Consider the following 27,881-nt stretch of genomic DNA (forward strand, 5'->3'; position numbering starts at 1 on the left):
AAGTGAGAATAATCCCAGACAGATGATCCCTGGTAACACTGCAGAGCTGAGCTGCGCCTTTGGAGAGATGAGACGACACATACTGTGGAGCAGTTTACTGATGTTCCTGTTTGCTACAAGATATGTTCTCAGCCAACCCCAGGCTTTACTTCTGGACAGTAAGCATCTTCTGTTTGCAACAAGATGTCAGTGAGTGACCTGTAAAGCATATTAATCCATGGAGCTATATTCCAGATATCTGTAACACTTGGAAGAAGGAGAGCAGCCTACACAAGTATGGGACCACATGTTTTGTATTTTTGAATCCACCACTGACCTCGGAGTGTGTGACAATATGTATACAGGCTATATAAAATGTGGAGCTTGTTCCCAATTGCCAACATTTCACTAGAAACACATCTGCAACCGGACAAGACCCTGAGGGCGCCTTCCCACGCGGCCTTTTTGTTACGTCTTTAAATGCATCCAAAACAAAAGTGGGAGGGGCTTTGTCCAAAACGCATACACGTTTGCAATGAAACACATGCGTTTCATTGGAAACAAATGCATTTCATTGGAAACGCATGCGTTTCAGGCAGACCCCCCTCCCACTTGCATTTTGGATGGTTTTAAAAATGCGACGAAAACGCCGTGTGGGAAGGCGTCCTCGCTTTCGGGCTTTTCGTTGTATTTGAAAACGCAACACATTTGCTCTCTATGAAAGCAGTTTGAGGTTTACTACGTATTACAGCATATTGCATCACACTCAAACATCTACAAACTTTAAACTATGCATATGTAGAACAGTGGCAGTGCTTGGTATTGCAGCTTAGCCTCCTTCACTTGAATAGGATTCATTTCCATGCCATGTATGCTCTCTAATGCACCAGGTCTGCTTTCTGCAGCTAATCAGCAGAGAGGCCAAGTGTTAGATAATGATCCATCTAAACTTCCCAAACCTTCAGGGCCTGTTCACACGTTGCATTTGGATTGAGTTTTGAGACCCAATGCAAGGGCTTTCCCTGTGATCACATGTCGAGGTAGCATTGTGTTTCCATTGCCTCTGTTATATGTTCTCGCTGATCATGATCCTCTCCTGCTTTTAGCTTCATAAACTGCATCAGAAAACCTAACCATAGGAACGCAGCCTTAAAGGGAACCTACCTATAAAGGAAGATCCGGTGGTAGGTGCATGTATTGGACATGAGGATAGCCCTTTTTAGAGCTAATTCTCACGTCCCTGCTATCTTTTTAAATCTTTATTGCCCTAATATGTAAATTTTCTAAAGAGGCTACTGGGGCATGGAGTAGCTGGACATGAGGCGACATGTAGCGCTACTCCACGCCCCAGTAGCCTCTTTGTTCCTCCTACCCTGACAACTACAGCGCACAGCTCCCGTAGCTCTACATGCCTTTGTCCGAGAAGCCGGCGTTCTCTGCATGCGCAGAACCCAGGCCTCGGAGCTGCGCACTGAAGATGTCAGGGTAGGAGGAACTTGGGTATGGAGTAGCAGCGACGTGTAGCCTCATGTCTGGCTACTCCACGCCCCAGTAGCCGCTTTAGAAAATGTACATATTAGGGCAATAAAAATTTTAAAAAGATAGCTGGGACATGAGGATTAGCTCAAAAAGGGCTATCCTCACGTCCAATACCTGCACCTATCACCCTTTCTACCTTTTTAGGTAGATTTGTGGTGATAGGTTCGCTTTAAAGAGTTTAGCTCTCTTACAACTAAAATTGAGTTTCTTGAACATAGATGTACGTCAATTTTGCAAGTGTCTTAGGGTGATGCCGCACATGGTCCGTTTTTTAAGCAGTTTGTCTGAAAACACATCCGTTTTTGACCAGTTTTAATTAAGATAATTGGTAAAACCTGTCAAAAACGGATTCATTTTCAAAAAACGCATGCGTTTTTGGACGGACTGCTTAAAAACTGGTTCAAAACGCCATGTGAAGCATCGCCCTCAATGCAAATGGATGCACGTTTATGTCCAGCTTCTGGCACTGGATAATAAGTGTGATGTTGTTATATGTGCTCTGCTAATATGTTTACAGTCAAAGTGTTTTGCATGTTCTGCACAGTAACAGTGATGTACTGAGGAGGAGGAGGAGCAGTCTGGTTTAGTGCACTTGTTACAATGAAGTTGTATCTGAGCCTGCAGTCCAGTGATCCAGTGTGGGTTCCTTCTATATCACATGGATTCCTACCACGACATTGGCATTGCCATGGTGCCAGAAGCAGTGGGTGTCTGCTGTAGATCACCACTGACACCCTGCTGTAACACCCACCATAAGAGCTGACTCTGATTGCAGGTGTTAACCCTTTACACTCTGATACCTGCACAGTCCCCCCCATCATTATTGCAGTGCTGTTTCTTGGATCAGATAATCTGATTCAAGTCCAAGTGAAACATAAAAATGAAAACATTTTTAAAAGAAATAAAAATTAAAGTATAAACTCCTAAAATGGCACATTCCCATAGAAACACCTAATAAAAGTGTAAAAATCACAACCCTCCCATATTTTGGGATCACTGTGTCCGTAACAATCTGCAAACTAAAACAGAATCATTGTATTGGATCTGCACAAAAAAAAGATACTGTATATACTCGAGTATAAGCAGAGACCCCTAATTTTACCATCCAAAACTGGGAAAACCTGTTGACTCGAGTATAAGCCGAGGGTGGGAAATGCATTGGTCACAGACCCCCCCCCCCCCCAGTATGTAGCCAGCAAGCCCCCAGTAGTATAGAGCCCTGCCCCCAGTAGTATAGAGCCCTGCCCCGCATTAAAAAAAAAATAATAAACTTATATACTCACCCTCCGGTGGCCGGGACATGCAGCGCTGCTCCCCCGATGTCCGCACGGGTCCTCTTCTGGCTTCCGCACCTGTCTTCTTTCTTCTCTAACTTCGTGCTGGGCGCCGCCATTGTTCTCCCCCGGACGGCACTTAGTATGACGCGCTGCTGCTAACGTCATACTAGGCGCCGCCTGGGGGAGAAACATGGCGGCGCCCAGCACGAAGATTAGAGAAGAAAGAAGACGGGTGCGGAAGCCAGAAGAGGACCCGCGCGGACATCGGGGGAGCAGCGCTGCATGTCCCGGCCACCGGAGGGTGTGTATATAAGTTTATTATTTTTTAAATATTTTTTTATGACTCGTGTTGACTGTATGACTCGTGTATAAGCCGAGGGGACTTTTTCAGCACATTTTTTGTGCTGAAAAACTCGGCTTATACACGAGTATATACGGTACTAAAAAGTGATCAAAAAATGTTATATACCCTAAAATAAGACCAGAGAAAAGAACTGTACTTGCAAAAAAACATCAACCAACTTTTTCAACCGAAAATTAAAAAATGTATGCCTTTGAAAAGATGGTGATGCGAAATAAAACAATATTCTCTAAATTAGTTTTTATTTTTGCCCTATTTTTCTAAATTATCTATAAAAATTGACACTGTAATCATAGTGACCCATCAAATTTAAAAAAAAAACTCTTACCTTTTTAATGGTACGTTGAACAGCCAAAAACCCCTCAAAATTGTAAACAAGAATTGATTATTTTTATTTCCTCCACAAAGAGTTGTTTGAATCTCAGCAATTAGCTATAGGTGCCCCAAAATGATATACCTGAAAAGTGGATCTCATTGTGCAAAAAATATTCCCCAATATGTCCCATTTACAAAAAAAGCAAATCTGCTCTGAATTGCGCCTCCTTCTATTCTATACCCGGCCGTGTGCACAAACAGCAGTTTTCCACCACACATGGGACATGGGCACACTCAGGAGAAACTTGGAGGAGCTTTTTGTTATTTAATCCATTGTGAATTTTTGGGCTAAAATTAACTCTTTCCCGCTCTCCGCCACACATGTACTGTATGGATGGTATATGAAGAGGGCTCATGAGCTAAGGCCTCTTCAAACAGAGGTGGGGTATGCTGCATATTACAGCAAACACCCACTGCTAACAGGTCCAATTTTAGACAGAGTGGGGCCCTTGGCAAAACTAAAAGTGGGGCCCCAAAATAAAACTATTTTATGACCAGTCAGCAAGAGGCTCCCTTTAGTATGGTAAAACAAACTGTAATATGGGAGAATTTTATAGGAGAGATATAGATAGATAATAGGGAGATTGATGGGCAGCACGGTGGCTCAGTGGTTAGCACTACAGTCGTACAGCGCTGGTCAACATCTGCCAAGAATTTGTATGCTTGCTCTGTGTTTGCATGGGTTTACTCTGGGTCCTCTGGTTTCCTCACACACTCCAAAACATTACTAGTAGGTTGAATAGATTGTGAGCCCCGTGGGGGCAGGAACTAATCTGTCAAGCTCTGTGCAGCACTGCTTAATCTGTGCACTATATAAATAAAGGAATTATTAATTATAATTATTATGATAGAAGATAAATATGAAATATGATCTAGATTTCTAGATGCAGAACTATAAAGTAGATGATATATACATATATATATGATATATATATATGTACTCTTTCCTTATCTTCTCCATTAGTTCCACCATCACCTTGTCTCTTCCTCCAGTCACGCAGAATTCCTGCAAAGTTTACCACACACACGTCTTATGTTCTGCACTTTCCCATTGTCTGACCCTTCTTCTGCTACCACCAATACTGTGCCCCAAATACTGTGATAGAGCTTTACAGAGCCCCTGAAATATTTGTACCACACAAATAGTGCCCTATAATGTAATGGTAAGGAAAATGTCTTTCTCTCCTTTAACTACCCTTGAAGTATTAACCACTTAATAATCGGGTCGCGCTGCATGGAGAGGGCTCACGGACTGAGCCCTCTCCATAGCCGGTAAGTCTTTGCTGCTAGCACCGATCGCGGGTGTTTTCACAGCGATGGCTGCCGGCAAAGATGCTGGCAGCTTCAAAAAGATAGCGGCGCGTGGGCGCCGCCATCTTACCTGGGATCGCCGGCAGCCTCAAAAAGATAGCTCAAAAAGATAGATCCGTCCCCATGGTAGCCTCGGGTCTTCCGAAGACCCGAGGCTATTTAGTTTTAACCCCTTCATTACAATGTGCTGATAGCACATTGTAATGAATGAGATGGAAAGTCCCCATATACTGCCATACTGTAGTATGGCAGTATATGATAGGATCGATCAGACAACCTAGGGTTAAAGTACCCTAGGGAGTCTGAAAAATAGTAAAAATAAAAAAAAGTTAAAAAAAAAATTATAATAAAAGAACCTAAAATTTCAAATCACCCCCCTTTCCCTAGAACTGACATAAATATAAATAAACAGTAAAAATCATAAACACATTAGGTATTGACGCGTCCGAAAATGCCCGATCTATCAAAATATGATAACGGTTTTTCAATGCGTTTAACCCCGTAACGGAAAATAGCGCCCAAAGTCGAAAATGGCACATTTTTGCCATTTTGAAAAATATAAAAAAATCTATAAAAAGTGATCAAAAGGTCATACAGTCCTAAAAATGATATTATTGAAAATATTATCAAATTTCACAAAAAATGACACCACCCACAGCTCCGTACACCAAAGTATAAAAAAGTTATTAGCGCCAGAAGTTATATTTTTGTACAGGAGGTTTTAATTTTTGTAAATGTATGAAAACATTATAAAACCTATACAAATTTGGTATCCCCTTAATTGTACCAACCCAAAGAATAAAGTAGACATGTCATTTGGGGCGCTCAGTGAAAGACGTAATATCCAAGCCCACAAGAAAATGGCGCAAATGCGTTTTTTCACCATTTTCACTGCATTTGGAATTTTTTTTTTTCCCGCTTCCGAGTACATGGCATGGAATATTTAATACCATCACTGTGAAGTGCAAATTGTTACGCAGAAAACAAGCCATCACACAGCTCTTTACGTGTAAAAATAAAGAAGTTATAGATTTTTGAAGGTGGGGAGTGAAAAATGGACATGAAAAACCAGGAAAGGGCCCGGTCCTTAACTGGTTAATAGAGCTCCTACTATGAACCAGGCTTAATAATAATAACCCCAGCCTACCCCAGTCATAAAATGAATGCCCACAGCCATATAATGAATGCCCCTAGCCTGCCCCACATATAGAATTAATGTGGGTATGTAGGAAGATGAAGCGACACTCACCCAGCTGAATCTTCAAAGTTTATTGATAAGTGCACGGGCAGTACAGGACGCCGACATGCGACAAGTAAACGTGCACATAAAAGTGCAATGCATACGATAAACATATTGCATCGCTATGCACACAGTGATATGTTTAAAATCAAAAAGCATTCGAGGGAATATAATTGAAAAACGATGATCCTACCTCAACATGGAACAAATATCTATTCATAATGCAGGTTAGCTAGATAGGGAAGTTCATATGAAGGAATACACATAAGCATATCTCTGTCTAAAATATATAGGTTACAGAAAAACACTAAGATCATTGCGATTGTTCAAGCCTAGAACACCTAAAGCATCACATCCAAGTATCCTTCTTGCCTTGCGGCGTAACAGGTCCTTTTGGCGATCCCTGCCCCTTGGATTCCTGTCTACTCTCTCAATGCCAGCAAAGCAGAGTGGAGTCGGATCACTGGAGTGACATGTCCTTATGTGTTCAATCAGCCTGGGGCAACCGTTCCCCAAGGAGATCGAATTTAGATGTTTCCTGAACCTTACAAACATATTCCTAATAGTTTTCCCAATATAGAATCTCAATACAGACAAAAAAGAACATAAACTGCAAAAGTAGTTGTGCAGCCATTTTTAAGGGGATGGAATGCAAATAATTTAATAAATAAAATATGCTGCTCCTTGAATCAGTCATCAGCCAAATAGTGCCCAAATTTATGAAACGCACCTTTTACATCAAATAAAAAATGTAATAAAAAGTGATCATAAGGTAACAGTTCTCAAAATGGTAGCAATAAGTGTCTGCTCATTCTGCAAGAAATGACACCCTACACAGCTCTGTACATTTCAAATTATGTAAAATTTATTAGTGTCAAAAGATGGCAAAAACATTTTTTTTGGACAATTTGTACAAAACTGAGCCCACAAAAAAGGGACGCAAATGTTTTTTTTTTTTTTTTTTTGCCAATTTTACCACATTTGGCATTTTTTTTTTCTAGCTTCCCAGTACACGGCATGCAATAATATATACTGTCGCTGTGAAGTAAAACTTGTTATGCAGAAAATAAGCCCTCATACACCTCTATAGTTGGAAAAATTAAAAAGTTATGGTTTTTTGAAGGTGGAGAGTGAAAAATGAATGAAAAAAAGGCTGTCTCCTTAAGGGGTTAACCCCTTAATTACATTGAACATTTACAACCTAATGCGTTAAGGATGTATACAGCCCTTCTCATACATGGTGGGTGTTTGCAGCAATATTCATCAAACGCCCATCGCACACAACATTGTTAACAATTTACCTGCTGCTGGCAAAGCTGTCTGCAGCCGATAAATGGCGGTGGTACATGGGCGCCACCATCTTGGATCAGGTTGTCACTCCCTGTGACATCATCTGGGAGCGACCAACCTTTCCTACAACAGCTTGGAGTCTGTATGACCTGTTATGTGGCAGGATCTATAACCATGTACCATAGGCACGATATTATAGATTCTAAGCAAATTCTCCATATACTACACTTCTTTAGTACTGTAGAATGGTCAGGCCCCAAAGGATTAAAGGACATCTACCCCCAGGATCAAGAATTGTAAACCAAGCACAATTCTATGTTTATGTGTGCCCCCTCTGACAGGATCTGCTCATCTTTAACCTTCCTATACCCTTGCTTTTAAGAAAAAAAGGCTTTAAAAATTATGCAAAAAATTATGCCACAGGTTCCCTCAACTCTTATGGAGCATAGAGCGCCTTAAAATTATACAAATGAGCCAAAGTCTTTTTAGCATAAGAAGCTAAAAGAAGAGCAGATCCTGCCAGAGGGGGCACACACAAGTATGTCCATTGTACTTGATTTACTTCACCATGATGGTAGATGTCCTTTAAATCACCCTTGGAGATCTTAAAAGTAAAAAATTCCAATTTCTCCCCTTTCCCTGGAACAAAATAAACATGTTGGGTATTGCCGCATCCCAAAATTTGCGATCTGTCAACATATGAAAACTGTAATTCCATGCAATGAAAGTGATGATGGAAAATGATGGCGCCCGAATGTCCAAGGGAAAAATGGAAACACACAAAACAAAAATGATGTCCTTAAAGGGTTAGTAGAAGTTTAGTAGTAGATTTAATAACTAAAAAGTTGTGAATTGTGATATTGATGCCTGTAACTTCTTGATACCCCATACTTTTTTTTTTTTTTTTTTTTTTTTTTTTTTAGGTACAAGCTGACTTTTTTATTGATATCATTTTGGCGATTGTATGATCTTTTGATAACATTGTATTCACATTTTTAAGTGAGGCAAGATTCACGGAGATCGACATATACAGTGATACGTGTAATGTTCATGGGTTAAGTGTCCTCAATAAAGTCTATTTGGGATGTACATAGACAATAGTCTTTTAGCTTCAAAACTGAGAAAACGTGTACAAAAGGGCACCATAAAGACTTTTTTTTTTTTTTTGCCATATTTTGTGGAGAAAAAGGTGATGCAGAATCTCTCTTCAGAATGGGATTCTGTAGTGCCATGGCCTCTTGTATTATGTTAACATTGTCCTATTTGTCATGCACCTCTGTCTTTTCAGAATACCAAATTTCGCTCTTTTCTGAGGATAGAATCTTGTCATCAGTCATTTGGTTGACTCCACCATATTGCATGTATGAGGTTTGGATGCTCCAGGCATTAGATAAATCGGTGGCCCCAAGAAGTACTTCACTGATCGAGGTGCAGGTCCAGATTACTGGTCAGTATTGTTTTTTTTTCTGCAAAACAAACAGAATTCATGCTAATATGCCCATCACAAAGTAAGAATTATGCTCAAGCTTCAAGTGTATAGGATAACAACTGAATTTATAAAACTTCTGGGACTCCTTTTGCCACAATTTAAGTCAACAATTAACCTACAACAAAGTAGCATTGGCACCGGTTTGGTTTGGGCAATGTGGGGGGACTGGTTGACCTCTGATGACCTCTGGAAACTTTCATTCATATCTTAAAAATGATAGCGGCACAAACGGAAATTTCTGCTGCACAAACGTAGCACAAACGTTTGACACCAATTTTGTTTGATTTGAACAAGGTGGGGGGGCCAACTTCACTCAGTCAATATTAGAACTCTCTCCCTTCACAAAACATAGGGGAGAACCTCTATTTCCATTTCGTCCCCCATGACGGCCCCCTGGAGGTTGCTTTCCCTTCCTCTGTAGGGACAGGAAATTGAGAGTATTAAAAGGCCCTCCCCCAACCTCCCACCAGTGTTTTCCTGTCCCTACAGGGGATAGGGTTGAGAGTAAATCCTCTCTCTCTCCTCCAGGGGGGGGGGGGGAGGTATGGATCTCGTACCTCTCGGGGTGCTTGTGCTCCCTCGTCCGAGCTCCTGGCTCCACTTGGGGTCTCCAGTGCTGGGCTGCCATTTGTGGCGTGCCGGCGTCCATACGACTCCTTCTGGGGTCCGCAGCGGCCGGCACTTGTTCGCGCGATGCCCCACTTCCAGTGACCGGAAGTGACGTCGCGGAGACCTCGCCGCAGGAAGTGGGGCAGCCTGGGAGACAGGCGGCCACTGATGACGTCAGACGCCGGAAGGTGAGTATTTAGAGGCGTGCAGTATAGTTTCACTTCTGCTGAGGTCTCCATGGAGCTGGACAACATGGCGGATGTGGCTGAGACGCAATCCTTAACCCTGGGTTCCGTGAGTAAACGCTTTGGAATGTGTGGGAATTATTTCCCTGTCTATTGCCATTATTTGGGGTCTCTTATAAGGGTCTTTACTGATGTAGTTCTCCCTATCTTCTTAAATTAACAGGAGAAAGATCTCCCAAAAGAAAGGAAAAGAGACAAACCCAAAGAGAAGGAGCCAGATAAGGATAGGTCTAAAAAGGCTCCTTCTAAGCGTTGCCAAATTTGTAATGCAAAATTAGATGCCTCATATAAGAAGAGCCTGTGTAAAGAATGTTTAGATAAAATCCTTAAGGAAGAGAAACCCTCATTTTTGGATGAGTTAAGAACCATTATGAGGGAAGAAATTAAGGCCTCTAAAGGGCCACCCTTGAAAAAACCCAGAATTAGTCCTGAATACGTAGAGGATGATGAACAGCCTTCATGCTCATACGAGATAGTCAGAAGACCAGCATGTCTTTTCACAACCTCAGGTGGTTAATGACCCCAAATTTTTGTTTGCCAATGAAGATTTGGATAGCTTAATAAAGGCCTTAAGGGATACCCTAAGAATTGAGGATAAAGTAGAAGAAAAATCCATGGTAGATGAACTATTCGGGGGACTGAGACAGAAGAAAACGAGGGTGTTTCCAGTTATCGAAAATTTTAAAGGGTCTTGTGGTAGATGAGTGGAGAGAACCAGAGAGACGGTTAATTGTCCCTAAAGACTTTAAAAATCGCTTACTGTTTGACCCAGAAGAGACCAAATTGTGGGAGAACGTACCCAAAGTAGACATTCCTATTACCAAAGTTGTTAAAAAGACGGATTTACCGTTTGAGGATTCTACGCAACTTAAAGATGCTATGGACAGGAAATTGGATTGTCTACTTAAAAAACTTTGGGAGTCTTCTATGACTATAATCAAAACAAATATTGCGGCAACCTCAGTATCCCGCACTCTCCTATTCTGGTTAGGGGGTTTAGAAGACCATCTCAGGGAAGGCACCCCTAGAGAAGAAATTTTAGATTTCTTGCCTTTACTTAAATCTGCTACTGCCTTTTTAGCTGATGCCTCAGCTGAATCTATTCGTTTTGCCTCAAGGGATGCCGCCCTCTCAAATGCCACCAGAAGGGCCCTCTGGTTGAAACAATGGTCGGGGGACATTCGTTCTAAAGCAAAACTTTGCTGCCTTCCCTTTTCAGGTGAATTCTTGTTTGGATCTGAGCTAGATGAGATTCTTGACAAAGCTGCGGATAAGAAGAAAGGTTTTCCTGAACCTAGACCTACACCAAAAAAACCTGTTTTTTCGTGGCTTTAGAGCAAACAAAGACCAACCAAAGAATAAGGGGAGATCTTCCTGGAGACAAGGCTTCTGGAATAGTTCCAGGGGAGGAAAAAACAAGCCATTCCTGTTTAGTTCCTCAAACAAACCAGAAAAGTAGCAATGACTCCAGGGTGGGGGGAAGGTTGAAGGACTTTCTCCCCCAGTGGAAGAACATAACAAACAACAGGTGGGTGACTTCCATTATCCAAGATGGTTACCGTATAGAATTTATGTCTTCTCCTCCTCATCGTTTTTTTCTGTCCAGGCAATCCTCAGGAAGTCTGACACATCATCTTTGGGAGCAAGTGTCTACCCTGCAGAAACTGGAAGTGGTTTGTCCAGTCCCCCCAGAAGAAAAAGGTACGGGTCATTACGCCCCCCTTTTCCTAATAAAGAAGCCAAATGGGTCTTACAGGTTAATTATAAATTTAAAATTTCTGAACAAGTGGGTGACGTATATCAAGTTCAAGATGGAGTCTATAAAATCTACTACTCCCTTAATAAACCGCAATGCATTTTTGTGTACTCTGGATCTCAGAGATGCATACTATCATATTCCCATTCATGCGGATTCCCAAAAGTTTTTGCGTTTTGCAGTGGTTTCTCCTTCGGGAGAAGAATCTCATTTTTAATTCACAGCTTTACCATTTGGTCTTTCTTACCAAAGTTATGGCGGAAGTAGTCAAATACTTAAGGACCGAAGAAGTCCTAGTGGTCCCATACCTGGACGATTTCTTACTTGTGGGAGACTCTGTAAGCCATCTAGAAAAACAGAAGAAGGTGACAATAGAAGTTCTTCGGGAATTGGGCTGGATTATAAATTTGGAAAAATCCGATCTGACTCCCAGTCCTATAAAAGAATTTTTGGGAGTATCCTTAAATTCATTAACCCAGACTTCTTATCTTCCACAGGAGAAAGTAGACAGATTACTTCTGAAAATCAAGGACTTCCAGAAGAGGAAATACATCTCGATACGAGCAGCGATGAGTCTTCTGGGGTCCATGACTTCCTGCATTCAATGTGTAGCCTGGTGCCAGATCCATACAAGACCTCTCCAGTCCTGGATCCTGTCAAAATGGGACAAAGACTACCATCACCTGAATTTACGATTGGAGATTCCTTCAGCAGTAAAAAAATCCTGAAACTGGTGGAAGGATCTCGATCACCTTCAAAAAGGTGTGAACTGGGTTCTCTGGCCAATATCCCAGATCCAGACAGATGCCAGCACCTCAGGTTGGGGAGCTCTTCTTCCAGGGAGGTACGTTCAGGGCCTCTGGTCCCATTCAATGACTCGTGCATCCTCAAACGAAAGGGAGTTGAAAGCCGTCCTAAAAACCCTTAAAGCTTGTACCAAGGATCTAAAAGGGAAGCGCCTAAAAATCTTCTGACAATACAACTACGGTTGCATATTTAAAGAGACAGGGCGGAACAAGGTCAAAAAAACTTCAGACCATCTCCCAGGAAATATTTTCTTGGGCAGAAGAGAATGCTCTTTCAATTTCAGCAGTCCATCTGAGAGGCTCAGAGAACGAGTTAGCGGACTACCTCAGCAGGACACCTATTTTCCCTCACGAATGGAGCCTGAAATCCGAAATCTTCCAGGAGATTGTCCTCAGATGGGGAAACCCTGCTATCGATCTCTTTGCATCCAGGACAAATTCAAAAGTCAAGAAATTCTATTCCCTAAATCCAAAGGAAGTTCCTTGGGGTCTGGATGCTTTCTCCCAGCTTTGGGATCAGGATCTCCTCTACGCATTCCCTCCAGTTCCTCTGATCAATAGAGTTCTCCAGAAATTAGTATCCAGTCCGGCCAAGCTGATTCTAGTTGTTCCGTTTTGGCCAAAGAAAAGCTGGTTTCCGCTTCTACAAAAGCTGGCTCTAGACCTTCCTTTCATCCTTCCCAAGATTCCAGACCTCTTGCACCAGGGACCAGTCTTACACCAGAACCCAGGGTTCCTGAATCTATCAGCCTGGATCCTGAAAGCGCCTTCCTGAACACAAAAGGACTCTCCTTTAAGGTAATAAAGACTTTGAGAAATAGTAGGAAGCCTGTGACCCATGCGATCTATCTTAAGATATGGAAAAAATTTTGTGCCTGGTGTAAAGATCATCCTAACCAAGATTCTCCCAATATTTGCCAGGTTCTTGATTTCCTGCAGGAGGGTTTCGACAAAGGTTTACGGCCTAGCACCCTGAAAGTCCAGGTGTCAGCTTTAAGCGCATATTTTGATACAGCACTTGCGGAACACAGGTGGGTAAAGAGATTCTTTCAGGCCTGTACCCGCTTAAGACCTACTGTAAAGGAATCTTCCCCTCAGTGGGACCTTACCTTGGTCTTAGATGCGTTAACCTCAGATCCCTTTGAACCCAATGAGTCAAATAATTTACGTTTTTTAACGCTTAAAACAGCGTTCTTAGTTGCCATCACATCCGCTAGAAGGATAGGGGAGCTCCAGGCCTTGTCGATTTGTGAACCTTACCTGTCAGTTTCTGAGGATAGAATTACTCTCAGACTTGATAGAAACAACTTTAGGAAGAAAATTTCTAACTTTCACAGGAGTCAGGAGATCGTATTGCCATCTTTCTGTCGTCAGACTAAGAATGCTACGGAGGAGAAATGGCATCTCCTAGACGTAAGACGCTCAGTACTTAGATACTTAGAGGTCTCAAGTCCCTGGAGGAAGGACTCAAACCTTTTTGTTCAATTTGCAGGAAAAAATAAGGGAAGAAAGGCCTCTAAGTCAACTATTGGCCGGTGGATCACAAATACAATCAGGGAATGCTACAGTCTTAAAGGTGTTCCTGTTCCTTTGAAGTTAAGGGCTCACTCTACCCGAGCAGTCTCCACATCGTGGGCGGAGAGAGGGGGAGCCTCCATTGATGAAATTTGCAGCGCAGCCACTTGGAGTTCAAATTCCACCTTTGTTAATCATTATCGACTGAATATAGCCATGGTAAAAGATCTGGCCTTCGGCCGTAAAGTCCTACAAGCCGTGGTCCCTCCCTAACTGGGGATAATTTGGTATGTCTCCAGGGGGCCGTCATGGGGGACGAAATGGAAAAAAGGAATTAGTCCTCACCGGTAATTTGATTTCCATAAGTCCACCATGACGGCCCTATTATTTCCCTCCCTTGTTAATTTTGTTGGTTTCTTCTTGTAAATACTGTATGTGAATATAACATGCAAAATAAAATTGAGTTGAAGCCTATACCGGTGTAGTGATTTGGTATACACTGGTGGGAGGTTGGGGGAGGGCCTTTTAATACTCTCAATTTCCTGTCCCTACAGAGGAAGGGGAAGCAACCTCCAGGGGGCCGTCATGGTGGACTTATGGAAATCGAATTACCGGTGAGGACTAATTCCCTTTTTTTTTTTTTTTTTTTTTTTTCTGGGCAAGCTAACAATATTAAATACAGGCAGTCCCCTACTTAAGAACACTCGACTTACATACGACCCCTAGTTACAAACGGACCTCTGGATATTAGTAATTTATTGAACTTTAGTTCTAGGCTACAATAATCAGCTGTAACAGTTATCACAGGTGTCTGTAATGAAGCTTTATTGTTAATCCTGGTTCTTATGACAACCCAACATTTTTAAAATCCAATTGTCACAGAGACCAAAAAAGTTGTGGCTGGGTTTACAATGATAAAATATACAGTTCCGACTTACATACAAATTCAACTTACGAACAAACCTACAGACCCCATCTTGTATGTAACCCGGGGACTGCCTGTATCCTAAAATATTTTTTGGGGACATATTAGCTAAGCCCTTTGCCCCAACACGAGAATATAAGTATTTTACAGTGGTGACCTAATTTTAGTGTGGAATACACTGCTTAATTGTAACTCAAATGGTTAGGGGGTATATTCCCCATTTTTAATTTAGATCTAATAAAAGTGAAGTATTAACTACACCCATCTTTCCCGGTTTCCCCTTTAATTATAGGACATTGTTATTCTGACATCACAATAGACCTGCCTTATCTATGGTTATAATTGCCTAGAGATGCTCCTGGCCTTGTAAGCAGCAGAACCAGCTCACCAACCCAGTGGGGGGAATTCATTAAGACTTGTGCCCCCAATTCACTAAGAGGCTCCATCTGTATGAAAAGCAGCCAGGAGAGGGAGGTTGATGTCACACCTGAGGCATGAATAATAAACAGCCCAGAGTGGCGGACAATTCTGGCGTGTCAAGCTTAATAAAGACTAGCACCATGTGAAGTTTCTTTTTACTTAATATTGGTGGTAGATTTCATTTAACCTTATGGATCAGTGGTTTCGTTTCCAAAATCACCTTTTATTGGCATTAACAATAATCATGACCTCAGAAGAAGGTTGAATCTTTGTTTATGTGTCTTTAAAAACATCTTGACTTGATTTCACGCTGGTGATTATATTTATCATCATCAGTCAATTAGGACAGCATTGGATCATTCAGCGATCCTTACTGAACTTCTGGAGTCAGTTTGCTGCACTGAAACTAAAGGGGCCAAAAAATATTGCACGTCCCACTTTTTTTTGTTTTTTTTTTTTTACAAAAGTTTAAAAATGTCCAATATATTTAGTTCCACTTCACTGTTGATTCTTTACAAAAAATTTACAATTTTTAGCTCTGTTTTGAAGCTTGAAATGTGGCAAAAGGTAGAAAGGTTCAAGGGGCCGAATACTTTCACAAGGCGCTGTATATGCAGCCGAGTATACCTACCAGTCTGTTTTTTATTTTAAGGACTCATAAATAAGGATTCAACATTTTATTACAGGTGCCGGGATCCAAACTACCATACTTATAAGGTCATGATTATTGTTAATGCTGATATAAGGTGATTTGGGAAACTAAACCACTGATCCGTAAGGACCTGTGGATGATTGAGTACACCACATCGCCCTGCCAGATTCACTTGATGTTGCATTGAATTATCTCCAACACAGGAAACAATGAAACATATGTTGTCCCGGACAAATTTAAAATACCACAGTGCAGAACTGTCTTTGGAGAACCTTCACCAACAGACCTTTATGTGTTTCAAGTGGGACCAGACATTAGTAATGAAATCGGTGATACTGTCATTAGAATCCTACCTGGAATCACATACAAGTAAGTGACCTATAAAAACCTTAATAGCCTTTTCACATTATTTTAAAGAATCCATTTTTAAAGACTTGATATAGGTAAAGATAATTCAACACTTGTCTATCTTTATTAAATATTTTGCAATCCTTAAATTCTTTTCTGGCAGTTCTTTCTATTAATTTTAAAGAGGACCTGTTGCCCAGAAATTCAGCACTAGGAGCTGCTTACTGAAGAAAGTGGCTCCTAGGGCTAAAACGAACATCGCAGTGTTACAATGATAGCGTTATCGGAAACCTCATATAACGCTATCTAACACCGCTGCTGAGTACAATAGAAATGCCGGACTGTTCTCAAAGCAATCCGCCATATTCATGAGGGTGCGCTGCCTCTTCCTCCGGAGTTCCCCGCTCGCTCCATAGGCCGGTGGTGACTGTTGCGCGTCATGCAACAGTCACCGCCACCTCATGAATACGCCGGTCCGGCATTTGTACTGTGCATTGCAGCAGTGTTAGATAGCATTATTGGAAACATCTGATAACGCTATCATTGTAACACTGCTGCGTTTGTTTTAGTACTTGGGGTCTGCTTACTTTGGTAAGCAGCTCCTCGTGCCGAATTTCTAGGTGACAGGTCCTCTTAAGCAGTGTCATTTCAAAATGAAGCATGGATAAATTGGGGACACTTACTCATTGATCAAGGCACCGTGACACTGGTAATCTTATAGGTGTTATCCATGGCTTCCTTTCTTAAAGGAAACCTACCACGTGAAATAGTAGGTGTAAGCTGCAAATACCGAGCACCAGCTCGGGGTGAGCTGGTGGTGGAGCTTATTTTTGTTATTTTCATAAACCGCTGTATTTTTTAATGTGTATTTGTGAAGCAGCTTCGGTGCACCAAGCACATGACCGTGCGCACGCCTACATGGGAAGTGCCGTAGAGCCTGTGACGTGCATGGTGTGCTGAAGCTGCTTCACATATAAACATTAAAAAGTGTTTAAACCGCAATACAGAGGTTTATGACAATAACGAAAATAAGCTCTGACACCTGCTCACCCTGAGCTGGTGCTTGGTATTTGCAGCTTACACCTGCTATTTCACGTGGTAGGTTTCCTTTAAATGACATCTACCATTTGCTTTTATGCATTGTGAACCAAACATACCTTGAGAATGCTGTAGCTATACTGATGCATAAACATATCTTGTTTAATCCCTGAACGGTGTGTGTTTTTTCAGCAAAAGCACATGGACATGCAAGATATGTTTCTGCACCAGTGTAGCTACAGCATTCTCAAGGCATGTTTTTGTTTGCAATGCATAAAAACAAATAGCGTATTTCCTTTTAATTGACCCTCCAAAATTATTCTAATGTGCTTGAAAGGCTACTGTGGCTGTGGGACGGGGGTGACAATGTAACAGCCTGTGAATGTACAGCACGAAGGGGCTCTGGGAAACCACCCCAGTAGCCTTTTGGGCTTGTTTAGAGTAATTTTCAAAGTTGACTTAAGTAGAAAGGTGGCCATGGATTACAAATAAGAATACCACAGTCAGTGCCTGCATCTAAAGTGCCTTTGGGTTATGATGCTTGATTGTAGATTTCCTTTTAAGGAGAGCATAAACAAAACTAAAAACAGAAGGTGAAAAGGAGGTCTTTCAATTACCTTCCCCATAGACTTCAATGTACCTTCTATTACACATCTGTTATTGGAGGAATAAAAGATGTGTTCAATAAGGCATTTAACAGTATTGCTCAGATTTAATAACAGAAAAAAGATAGCTCAGCAGTCCACATGTTATTGAATGATATGGTAACAGCATGGAATAAAATATGCAAGATCTTGAAAGGTTTTCCTTAACACCTTGGGACATTCCTAGCATTACGGAAATGTTTGTGAAAAACCATTTTTTGATGCATTATCCAAAATGTATAATTGAACACTGAAAAACTATACCCCTTGGAGCATACAAAAATGAATACCACTTTGTGGACTCCCTTTCCAGTTATGAAAATCCTGCAGAAAATATTCTCAAATACTTGGCATCCTTGTGCAGTATTAAAAAGCTGGATAAAGATCAAAGCAAATTGTATTCCGTTTAAATAAAGACTTTATTAATACCGTGTATACTTGAGCAATTAAATGCCTTGCTGCAGACCCCCAAGTAATGAGATTCCCTGCATTCCTGCGGTGTATTAAAAAAAAAAACTCCCATACTCCCCTTCCGATGATCCCCACGTCTCTTCTTCACTGGTAAGAGCTGCATTAATGCGCTCTGCCTGCTGGCGCACTCTGACACGGCAGTGTTGCCGCAGCTGATGTTCTAGTGTATGCCGGCGGGCAGAGTGCAATGGAAGGCGAATATCTAAGTTTATTTTAAAACTCTGCTTGTACATGTGTATATACAAAAGATTTCAATAATGTAGAAATATGGTCCAGACTGCTAAAAGGTACCAATAAAGTAAAAGAAACAAAATCTGGAATCTTCAGGGCAATCCAACAAAAAAATGTGTGTGTGTGTGTGTGTGTGTGTGTATAGAGAGATATATCTATCACTAGTTATTCTCTTTTTTTTTTTTTTTTTTTTTTTTTTTTTTTTATTTGTCAAAGATTAGTAACCTACTCGAGAGATGCTAATGAAATTATAAAAGCAGTAGATGAGCAGTCAACCAATGGCATAGACTCTTGGCTCTGCTTGTTTCATTAAATAGCAAGCTCTTCTATATCACTATAGGAAACTGGAAACAAATTCTTTCAATGGCCGGATAAAGAACCCCTAAGAACCTATGAAATGTACATATGGTACTTTTGTGCTCATCAAATTTTCATAAGAACAAATTGCTTTATACTTTTGGTTTTAAGATGAAGATAACTATAGTGGTTAAAGGGGGGGAAAAAGAGCAATATGTGGGTGCTCAGGGGGCATAGAGGGCTAAAATAAGTGGAAAGGAGAAGCCTCTGTAATCCTCACTGCTTGGAATAAAGTGCATACTTTGGACTAGGTATCTGTGTATGGGGAATGGCACCTTCTATATTTGATATGTTTTTCTCTTCCACACTGGTTCTAGTGTAATATGGTGGGTTTCTTTTCTTTGTGCTTTTTTTGTAATCTTTTATGTTCATTAAATTTTTTATTATTTTTTTGCAACACCTCGCTATTTGACATCAGTAGCCCTACTCTGCCATGTCTTACTGTAACACTACCATTAAAAGTTTTCGACCAATTTGTGGCATGTTAGTTATGTTGATGTCATCTGACGTCCAGACTTGGTCTTCTCACCTTTTTTCTCACCTTAACTATCGTCTCAAAAAACAAATCTTTACAGATTGATTTTTATTTTTTTTCCTTGTTCTAATTTGTAGTTTTGATAATCAGCACACACATTGATTTTTCTTGTCCTGATACTTTAAACCCTACTCCCCGCTTATTATAGATCACACTTCTAATAAGCACGGAGGCGCTGTGTGTATGGCTAATAAACTGTATCCCAGCAGTCATTTTCTGTTTGCTTTCTCTAGACTTTAAGTTTTTGACGTAATTGTATTTTTTATCCAATTTATTGTAGGGTACGGTTTGTTCTGTATAATTCTAATGCACAGATTGCTTACACAAACTGGTCACAGCCCTTCAAGACTCGTGGTGAGTATAGAAGTAGTGTACTCCTTTTTGTGCTGTGAACAGGGGATTGACATAGGAGCCTGGTGGACCGTGCTATTTTAATATTTATGTATGCCCACAATGTGTAAAGCCTCATACTATATGGAGTCCTAGGCTGCTCTGTGCAGTTCTGAAGCCAGTAGGCATAATGTCATCGTATTGCCCTTTCTGGCTTCAGTCTAATTGTAGGACTGGGAGCTTTGCCTGTGCATTCAACTCCTTCTGTAACTAGAGGAAGAAAGAGCTCTCCTTAACCCTTTCAGGACCTGGCCCTTTTTTGTTTTTTCATTTTCATTTTTTACTCCCCATGATCAAAAATCCATTACTTTTTTATTTTTCCATGTACAGAGCTGTGTGACGGCTTATTTTCTGCGTAACAAATTGCACTTCATAGAGATGGTATTGAATATTCCATGCCGTGTACTAGGAAGCGGGAAAAAAATTCCAAATGCAGTGAAATTGGTAAAAAAAACGCATTTGTGCCGCCTTCTTGTGGGCTTGGATCTTACGGATTTCACTGTGCGCCCCAAATGACATGTCTACTTTATTCTTTGGGTCGGTACGATTACGGGGATACCAAATTTGTATAGGTTTTATAATGTTTTTATACATTTAAAAAAATTAAAACCTCCTGTACAAAAATTTTTTTGGGGATTTTGCCATCTTCTGGCGCTAATAACTTTTTTATACTTTGGTGTACTGAGCTGTGGGTGGTGTAGTTTTTTGCGTATTTTGATTTCGTTTACAATGTTATCAATTTTAGGACTGTTCGACCTTGTGATCACTTTTTATAGAATTTTTTAATTTTTTTAAATGACAAAAAAAGTGCCATTTTCGACTTTGGGCGCGATTTTCCGTTACGGGATTAAACGTAGTGAAAAACCGTTATCATATTTTGATCGGGCATTTTCTGACGCGGCGATACCTAATGTGTTTATGATTTTTACTGTTTATTTATATTTATATCAGTTCTAGGGAAAGGGGGTGATTTGAGTTTTTAGGGTTTTTTATTATAATTTTTTTTTTTAACTTTTTTTTATTTTTAGTACTTTTCAGACTCCCTAGGGTACTTTAACCCTAGGGGGTCTGCACGATCCTATCATATACTGCCATACTACAGTATGGCAGTATATGGGGATTTTACTACTCATACATTACAATGTGCTGATAGCACATTGTAATGCATGGGTTAACCCGAAGTAGCCTCGGGTCTTCGCGAGACCCGAGGTTACCATGGCGACGGATCGCCGCTCCCCGATGACGTCACGGGGAGCGGCGATCCTCGGCTAGCACCGATCGCGGGTGTTACCGGTAAGCCTTTGCTGCAATATGCAGCAAAGACTTACCGGCTATGGAGAGGGCTCAGCGCGTGAGCCCTCTCCATGCACCCGCGGCCGACCCGTGACGTGCTATTACGTCACGGGTCGTGAAAGGGTTAAGGAGGTTTTGCCAATTAAGGCGGCCTTGTAGGCATGTGGGGAACTATTGTCATTGATGTTCTGCTAGGGCATTCTGGGAAACATGCAAATAAACTTGCAGGATAAGACCAGGAACACCATGCCTCTTTTGAGACCCAACCATGTCAAAAACTTCTGGGATAGATATACTGGTTTGGCTTTAATACCGCATCTTGTCATTAGACTTCCAGAAATACATGCTTAATGTTAAGGGGGCTGCCTCAAAGGGTAACTCGAGGATGCAGATATTTGAGACATAGTGCATGGCTCCCATGGCTTGCGACTGTCCCACTGAATCTGGGATGCTTGGGAGATGTGCATCCTATAGATAATTCATTAATATCTTTAACATCAAACTTTTCACTGTGTTGTATAATGAGTTCTGAGGACAAGGAAAAAATGAGGATGTAACCCTAAAATGCAAAACCAAAATGCTATTTAATCCAGGAACTGTATTAAAATGCTACAAGGAAAAGTTATCCTATGAGGTAATGTACACTGTTTAATTGATAGACTCAATAATACAGCAAGCACACAGAACAAAAAGTCACATAGCTTTGAATTCAGAACATAGGTTGTGCACCATGCTCAAGGAAGATATTGGTAATTCAAAGATCACAGCAGGCCCAATACATGTCTAATTCAAACAAGTCACCTTTGATGATGCACTTCAGGTGCTTTTATCTCCTAACCAGGGCCGGTTTTGAACCAAGTGCCCCCCGGGCAAGAACAAAAGTGGGCCCCCAAAATAAAACCATTTTATGAACAGTCACATTGAATAAGAGGCTCCCTTTAGCCCTGCACAATAATAACACTTTGCCTTACCATATTACAGTGTGTAACTACAATCTCTAATATGGAACTGTATAGGAATTAGACAGAAGATAAATATGATTTATTTATAAATGCATAAATATAAAGTAGATGGATACAGTAAAAGAGATCAATTGATAGGTAATAAATAGGAGATAGAAGATATATATAGATAAATGGTTAGACAAATCAAAAAAAGTTCTCTGCGCCACTTAATCGGACAAGTTCGGGTGCTTGCTCCACTAGTGGTTTGACTCTCCAGTATTTCAGTAGAAGTTCAAAAAACAAGCAGCACACCAATATAAAAAAGCAAGGTGTTTACTTTATTCACCCAAGTGCTACATTTCGGATCCTATTCAGAATCATTTCTCAAGCCAACACATATGTACATATACATATGGCAAGATACATGTGGCAATAGTGAATGTTCTAAACATCTTGGTATCTCTCTACAGGTATTACCTTATTTATAACATCTCTGCTTTATAGTGCAACCCCTATTACATTTTAAACATTCTATACCCAATCGTTTACATACATGATGCATATCTCGCCTTCATCTCCTACTTAGAGGACCTCCCTTTTGCATCCTATCCACCATATGGGCAAAGCTGCTCTTACTGCTTAATATATATGCGGAGCCAATCGTAGCACCACACTGCTGAACATTAGTCATGTGTGCTCTATATATGACTACTTCTTGTCCTTATTTATTTCAACTGGTGATCGACACAATTATATTCCTCTGTTCATATTGCTGTATGGCAGTAAAGGTTGAATTGATAAACGGGGAGCCCCCGACACTGGTTTTGATATCGCTGGGTACACTGGTTATTCCATATTTTCAATAGGAAGAAATGGTTTACACTGTTACGGCAGACAATACCCACCACTACTGAGTTGGCACTTTACGTATTTTGTATTGTGCTCAAAATTCTTCAGTGCTGGGTCTGAAAGAATAATAAACACCTCATTGTTAACCCCTTAATAAAGGGCACAAGGGGTAAGATGATTGGCTGGTAAAACTGGGAGTTTTTTCTAAACTAGCTGAGTTGCAAAATAGTTTTCAGTACGCCGGAGAGGGTGATCGATTTCTCCATTCGCTGTGTCGGGTATAAAATGTTTCTAATGTAATAAGGGTTGGATTATAAAGGGTTGGATTATAAATACATGTTGTATTTATAAATTCATAAATTGGATTATAAATTCATATGTTTTGAATGAGCTAATCATTTCAAGAGAGACAATACTGTTTAGATTGAACATTCACGATTACCATATGTATTATTGTCGCATATGACTGGTCACATGATGTTGTCACATGACTTATGAGTTTGTATAAAGATGTATTTTTATCCTTAACACTTGAGTAAGAATTCTAGATGGATAAATTATAGGAGATGGATAACTATATAGATATATAGATGGGAGATGGCCAGATGACAGGTAGATTGATGATATAGATTAATAGATGGGTAAATTTAGATGGAGGGATATGAGAGATGGATAGATAATAAATAGGAGATGGATAGAAGAGATATAGACAGACAAAAAGCTAGATACACTAGCAGAAATATCCACCAGGCTGGAGTGTAAAGTGGATGGTATATATACATGTTGTTATTGCTGATGGAGAATTCTAAGGTTGAAGTTGCTGTAGCGGCTGCTACAGAGCCCCTGCTGCACAGGGGCACAGGATGTACAGCGGAACAAACCTTTATTAGTGCCCTTCTCCCAGACCCTTCTCTCCCTGCTAACAGTACATCAGTAACAGGGCCCCACTGGCTGAGCGTGTGTATGCATGTATGTGTATATTTGTACAGGCAGTATGCTTTTGTATACATGTATGTACTTATTGTATATATGTACCTTCATGCCAGTGGAGCTTAGGGGGGTGTGGCTTAAAACTCACCGGCTAAGTTTATTAACACTGCCCAGGACCCCGTGGATCATATGATAAATAGCCCCTTGTGTATGTGTGATAATATTGCACAATTTTTCTTTTGTTTTCTTATATTTATGACTGACTGACTGAAATGGCAAGTGTTAATTATTTTTACAACTGGTAGGAAGGCTAGTTGGAGCCAACACCCCTGGGAGTTTCCTTTTTGACCACAGAGCAAATGTAAATATTCACACCTCTGCCAGCTCATGTCTGGGGAAGGAGAAATGAAGGTTTGTGTTGCTTTCCCTCCAAAAAACTGAGATGCAAAGAAATATCATAGCTGTGCATAATTGGGGCATAATTCATAATTGTCACAGGGGAGAATCATATGATCTAGGTACCCTGATGGTATCAAAAGCCTAGCTGCAGTGGAACCCAGCCAATTGCAGAACACCCCTAATGTTAGACCTATACACCCCAAGTTTGGTATTAGGTGAAAGAAAGCGCAGTACCCTGGTGAATGGAAGCAATGGCACGGTTGTGCCATCTTCAAATCAAAAGTTATGGAGTTTAAAAAAAAAAAAAAAAAAAACAAGACTCAGCTTGTACGTCTCTGAAGGGAGGGGGGATATGAGAAACTCCCTGTCACAGTGACATCACAGCCAGGGGTGGGGGTCAAAAAAACCACTGGGTTTGTATAGAGTCCTCAGAATTAAACATTAGGAGACTGGATCTCTCCGTGACGTGTCCTCCGGCCAATTTGTCACTCACTATCCGATAGTAAAAGTAATTTGTTTTTTTTTTCCATAACTGTTTGTATGTATATTTTTCTTTTTTAATCTGGCAAGTTTGTTTTGCGTGTATTGTATTTTTTATGTCTACTAAAGTGTTTTACCTTAATAAGCCTCTGCTTGTAGCCTTAAAGAATATAAGTTTCCAAGGGATTAAGTTACCAGTGTTCATTGTCTGTGTGGTTGAGGTGCCTATGACCTTCTTAGTATAAGTAACTCTTGGGTTGTGTCAGCAGATTGGCTGGGTGTAGAGTGCATGGAATAAATTTAGCGTTGGGATGCCATTTTGTAGAAGTGGGCGAAGCTTAAGCACAAAATTCCGGGACTCCATAGAGTAGGTGCACCCCGTGTTTAAACTTCGTTGTGCGGGGTTTGTAACAGTATGTATTAATATATGGGGTATATATATATTACAGTATGTGTGCAAATGAGATGTGTATGTACTGTGTTTGTATATATGAGTACATAAATGTGAGCATATGAATGTATACGAGTATATAAAAGGTCTGTACCAATGTGTGTGTGTGTGTGTGTGTGTATGTATTTGTAGATGTAGAGATATATAGGGCCCCATGCAGAAATCTGCTAGTTATGCCCCTGATACAGTGACATTTAAGAGCACTTAGACCGAAAGCCCAGTTTTTCAGTGACATCCTTTTTTTTTTTTTTTTTTTTTGAAAGCAAAATTTAAGACTAGACTCTTTTGCTGAGAAGCATGTTGTGTGGACGACAGTGGTCCTCAGTTCATTCATCTGATCTGATGGGGGAAACGTTGGGTTCAGTCTTTCCCCAGTTTGTTGAACATAGTGTGTAAAGAAGTCAGTGAAAGGCGGTGGTAGAAGTGTCCTGGTTTGGGGAATGCTTTCTGCAGACAGAGTTGGATCTCTCATATAGCTACTTGAGTAAACACAAGTGTGTATCAGAACCTTCTTCAGCAAAATGTGGTTCCTTCCTTGCATTCTTCACTCAATCAGCCAGCAATTTTCATGCAGGGCAATACCCTCTGTCACACAGCAAAATAGCAGTAGCTTTAAGCAGAAAATATTGAATCCATGAAATGGCCAGCCTAGAGTTCTGATCTAAAACCAATGGCAAACTTCTGAAAAATCCTTGGTGACAAATTTATGGCTAAGAAACTTTTGTTAAATTTTTTTTTAATCTTTCTCTGTTCTGTTCTTTACAATAGTAGAATACTTTGCAAAACAGTGCCATGCCAGTGCCCCTTCCACAAAAATCCTTTAAATGTTGATCAACTGAGATTATATTATTTCAGTAACAATCAAGTGCTCATACATTGTCCAATTTTGATCTCTAGTGCTCCTACCAAACACTGCCTGGAGTATTGTATGGATGCAAACTTAGTAAATTCCGTTTAATATGGAATTGGAAAGGGTTCTTGCACAACATAAAACCATAGGAGTACATTCTGCACGGTATAGTACCATAAGCTCCCTATGGAGAGGGGAAAGGTGAGGACCGCTCAGCCCCCTACCACTACACCCCGGTCACAGCCTGGGCATAGCATCGTGTGGAAGGAGTCTTGGTCTATTTGCACATGTTATCGGACGACTGTTTGGATCTCAAATCCACCAGCCCCTTTTCCTTTCAAATTGCATATGAAGTCTCTTTCCCCTCTCCTCTTTGTCTGTATAGCAGTGTAACACTCTGAGATATTTTATTATGACAAGATCTTGCCCTTTATACACTGACCTCTCTAGAAACGAAGAAGGAAATACTGTGCAGTGAGCATTACCCACCGAGTATGAAGGTTGTGCCTGAGGAAAGAGTTGGCCTGTGACCCCTATGCCCACTGTGATCTCTGGTGAAGCTCTTGGGATGCTTTACTATAGTCCTAGACTGTGCTGATCAACTGTAAAGTGTCTGTAATGAAGTTTTATTGATAATCCAATTACAGCAAAATATTTTGAAACTTTAATTGTCAATGGGGCAAAAAAATTTTTCTCTATCTACAATTATTAAATATACAGTTTCGACTTGCATACAAATTCAACTGCCTGTATAGCTGAGTCTTGTCCATGAGTGGAGAGAGGAAGTAAATTCTCAGCATCTTAGGGCTGTTTCAGATGACCGTGGTTGGGCCATGGATTACGGACCCTGCAGTGTCCTGTATAACAGACATACCACAGTGCTAAGGATGGGAACATCATAGTGATAGTAATATGATGCAGGGAATTCTTTTCTTCCAATCAAAACTGTACCTTACCTGGTCATCTGAAGTAGACTTGAAACAGATGGGGTGTGTGTGTGTGGGGGGGGAGGGGTGTGGGGGGGGAGGGGGGTTCCAACCAAGGGTTTAAAAAACTACTTAAAACACAATGACATCCGTATACACTATTTGCCATTTTGTATGTTCTCTTTCTGTATTCTTACACTTGCTCTGTGAATTACTCAGCATTCATTGTATGTTTAATGAACATGGTCTTGTTTGTTCTACAGTTCTGCCTCCAAACCCAAGAGAGATGATTACTTCCTTTGAAGGGCGTTCTGGAGGAATGGTGGTCATCACAGTGCTGCTCAGTATCTCCATGTTTCTGCTACTTGTTGGCATTGCTATTACTTTTGTAACACACAAGTAATTTGAGATTTATCTTTGCAAACTCAACATGTATTTCTTTTTTTGGAAACTGTCAATGCATATTAATAAAGATTTGATTTATTCAAAAAAAGTTTGATTTTTATGTTAGTGTTATAAGCAAAATCCTAGGTGTATTTATGAATTTGGACTGGTTTGCAGCTCTATTTTCTGATCTGCTCCACAGTCCGACTATGTCATGAAACTTTAAGTTCCACTCTTTTTTTTTTTAATACGGAGTCATAACAAAGATTTTGATATTTTTCTCCTATGCTCAAAGCATCATAATAACAATTAAATGGCAAGCCCAATTTATTTTTTTTATTTTTCAATGTATTTATTTTATTGCAGGTTTACATTCCCCAGGAAAAGTTACATTGACCAAGTCATTTGACCTAGTTCTTTTTGAATTTTGGTGACAGATGGTCCTATAATTGTAAAAAAAATTCTAAATGTATAAAAACATTGAAAAAGTGGATATTTCCATAAATACACATCTGATCCAAAATATGAAAATATATGTATACAATATTCTTCAAAAAGCTATCCAATGTTAC

General features: G+C 40.5%; 1 protein-coding gene across 2 annotated transcripts; it reads left to right on the top strand.

Annotated features, from left to right (window-relative positions):
• On the top strand, nucleotides 1-27,418 carry LOC140065797 (uroplakin-2-like). 2 transcript variants are annotated; one of them, XM_072113365.1, is made up of 5 exons: nucleotides 1-158; nucleotides 8,661-8,819; nucleotides 15,993-16,158; nucleotides 19,694-19,767; nucleotides 27,189-27,418. In XM_072113365.1, exons 1-5 carry the CDS (start codon nucleotides 23-25, stop codon nucleotides 27,326-27,328), a joined length of 675 nt encoding a protein of 224 aa, XP_071969466.1. In that variant the 5' UTR covers nucleotides 1-22; the 3' UTR covers nucleotides 27,329-27,418. The 2 variants fall into 2 exon arrangements, with proteins under 2 accessions (XP_071969466.1, XP_071969467.1); XM_072113366.1 differs by lacking the exon at nucleotides 19,694-19,767.
• Nucleotides 27,419-27,881: the final 463 nt, after the last annotated feature.

Source organism: Engystomops pustulosus, chromosome 6 (assembly GCF_040894005.1).
Source record: "Engystomops pustulosus chromosome 6, aEngPut4.maternal, whole genome shotgun sequence".
In the NCBI taxonomy this organism is placed as follows: Eukaryota; Metazoa; Chordata; class Amphibia; order Anura; family Leptodactylidae; genus Engystomops; species Engystomops pustulosus.

Coding starts and splice junctions, on each gene's coding strand:
- LOC140065797 (XM_072113365.1), top strand. CDS start 23: ATGATCCCTGGTAACACTGCAGAGCTGAGCTGCGCCTTTGGAGAGATG. Junction 159..8,660: donor CCAGGCTTTACTTCTGGACA/GTAAGCATCTTC, acceptor CTGTCTTTTCAG/AATACCAAATTTCGCTCTTT. Junction 8,820..15,992: donor GGTGCAGGTCCAGATTACTG/GTCAGTATTGTT, acceptor TCTCCAACACAG/GAAACAATGAAACATATGTT.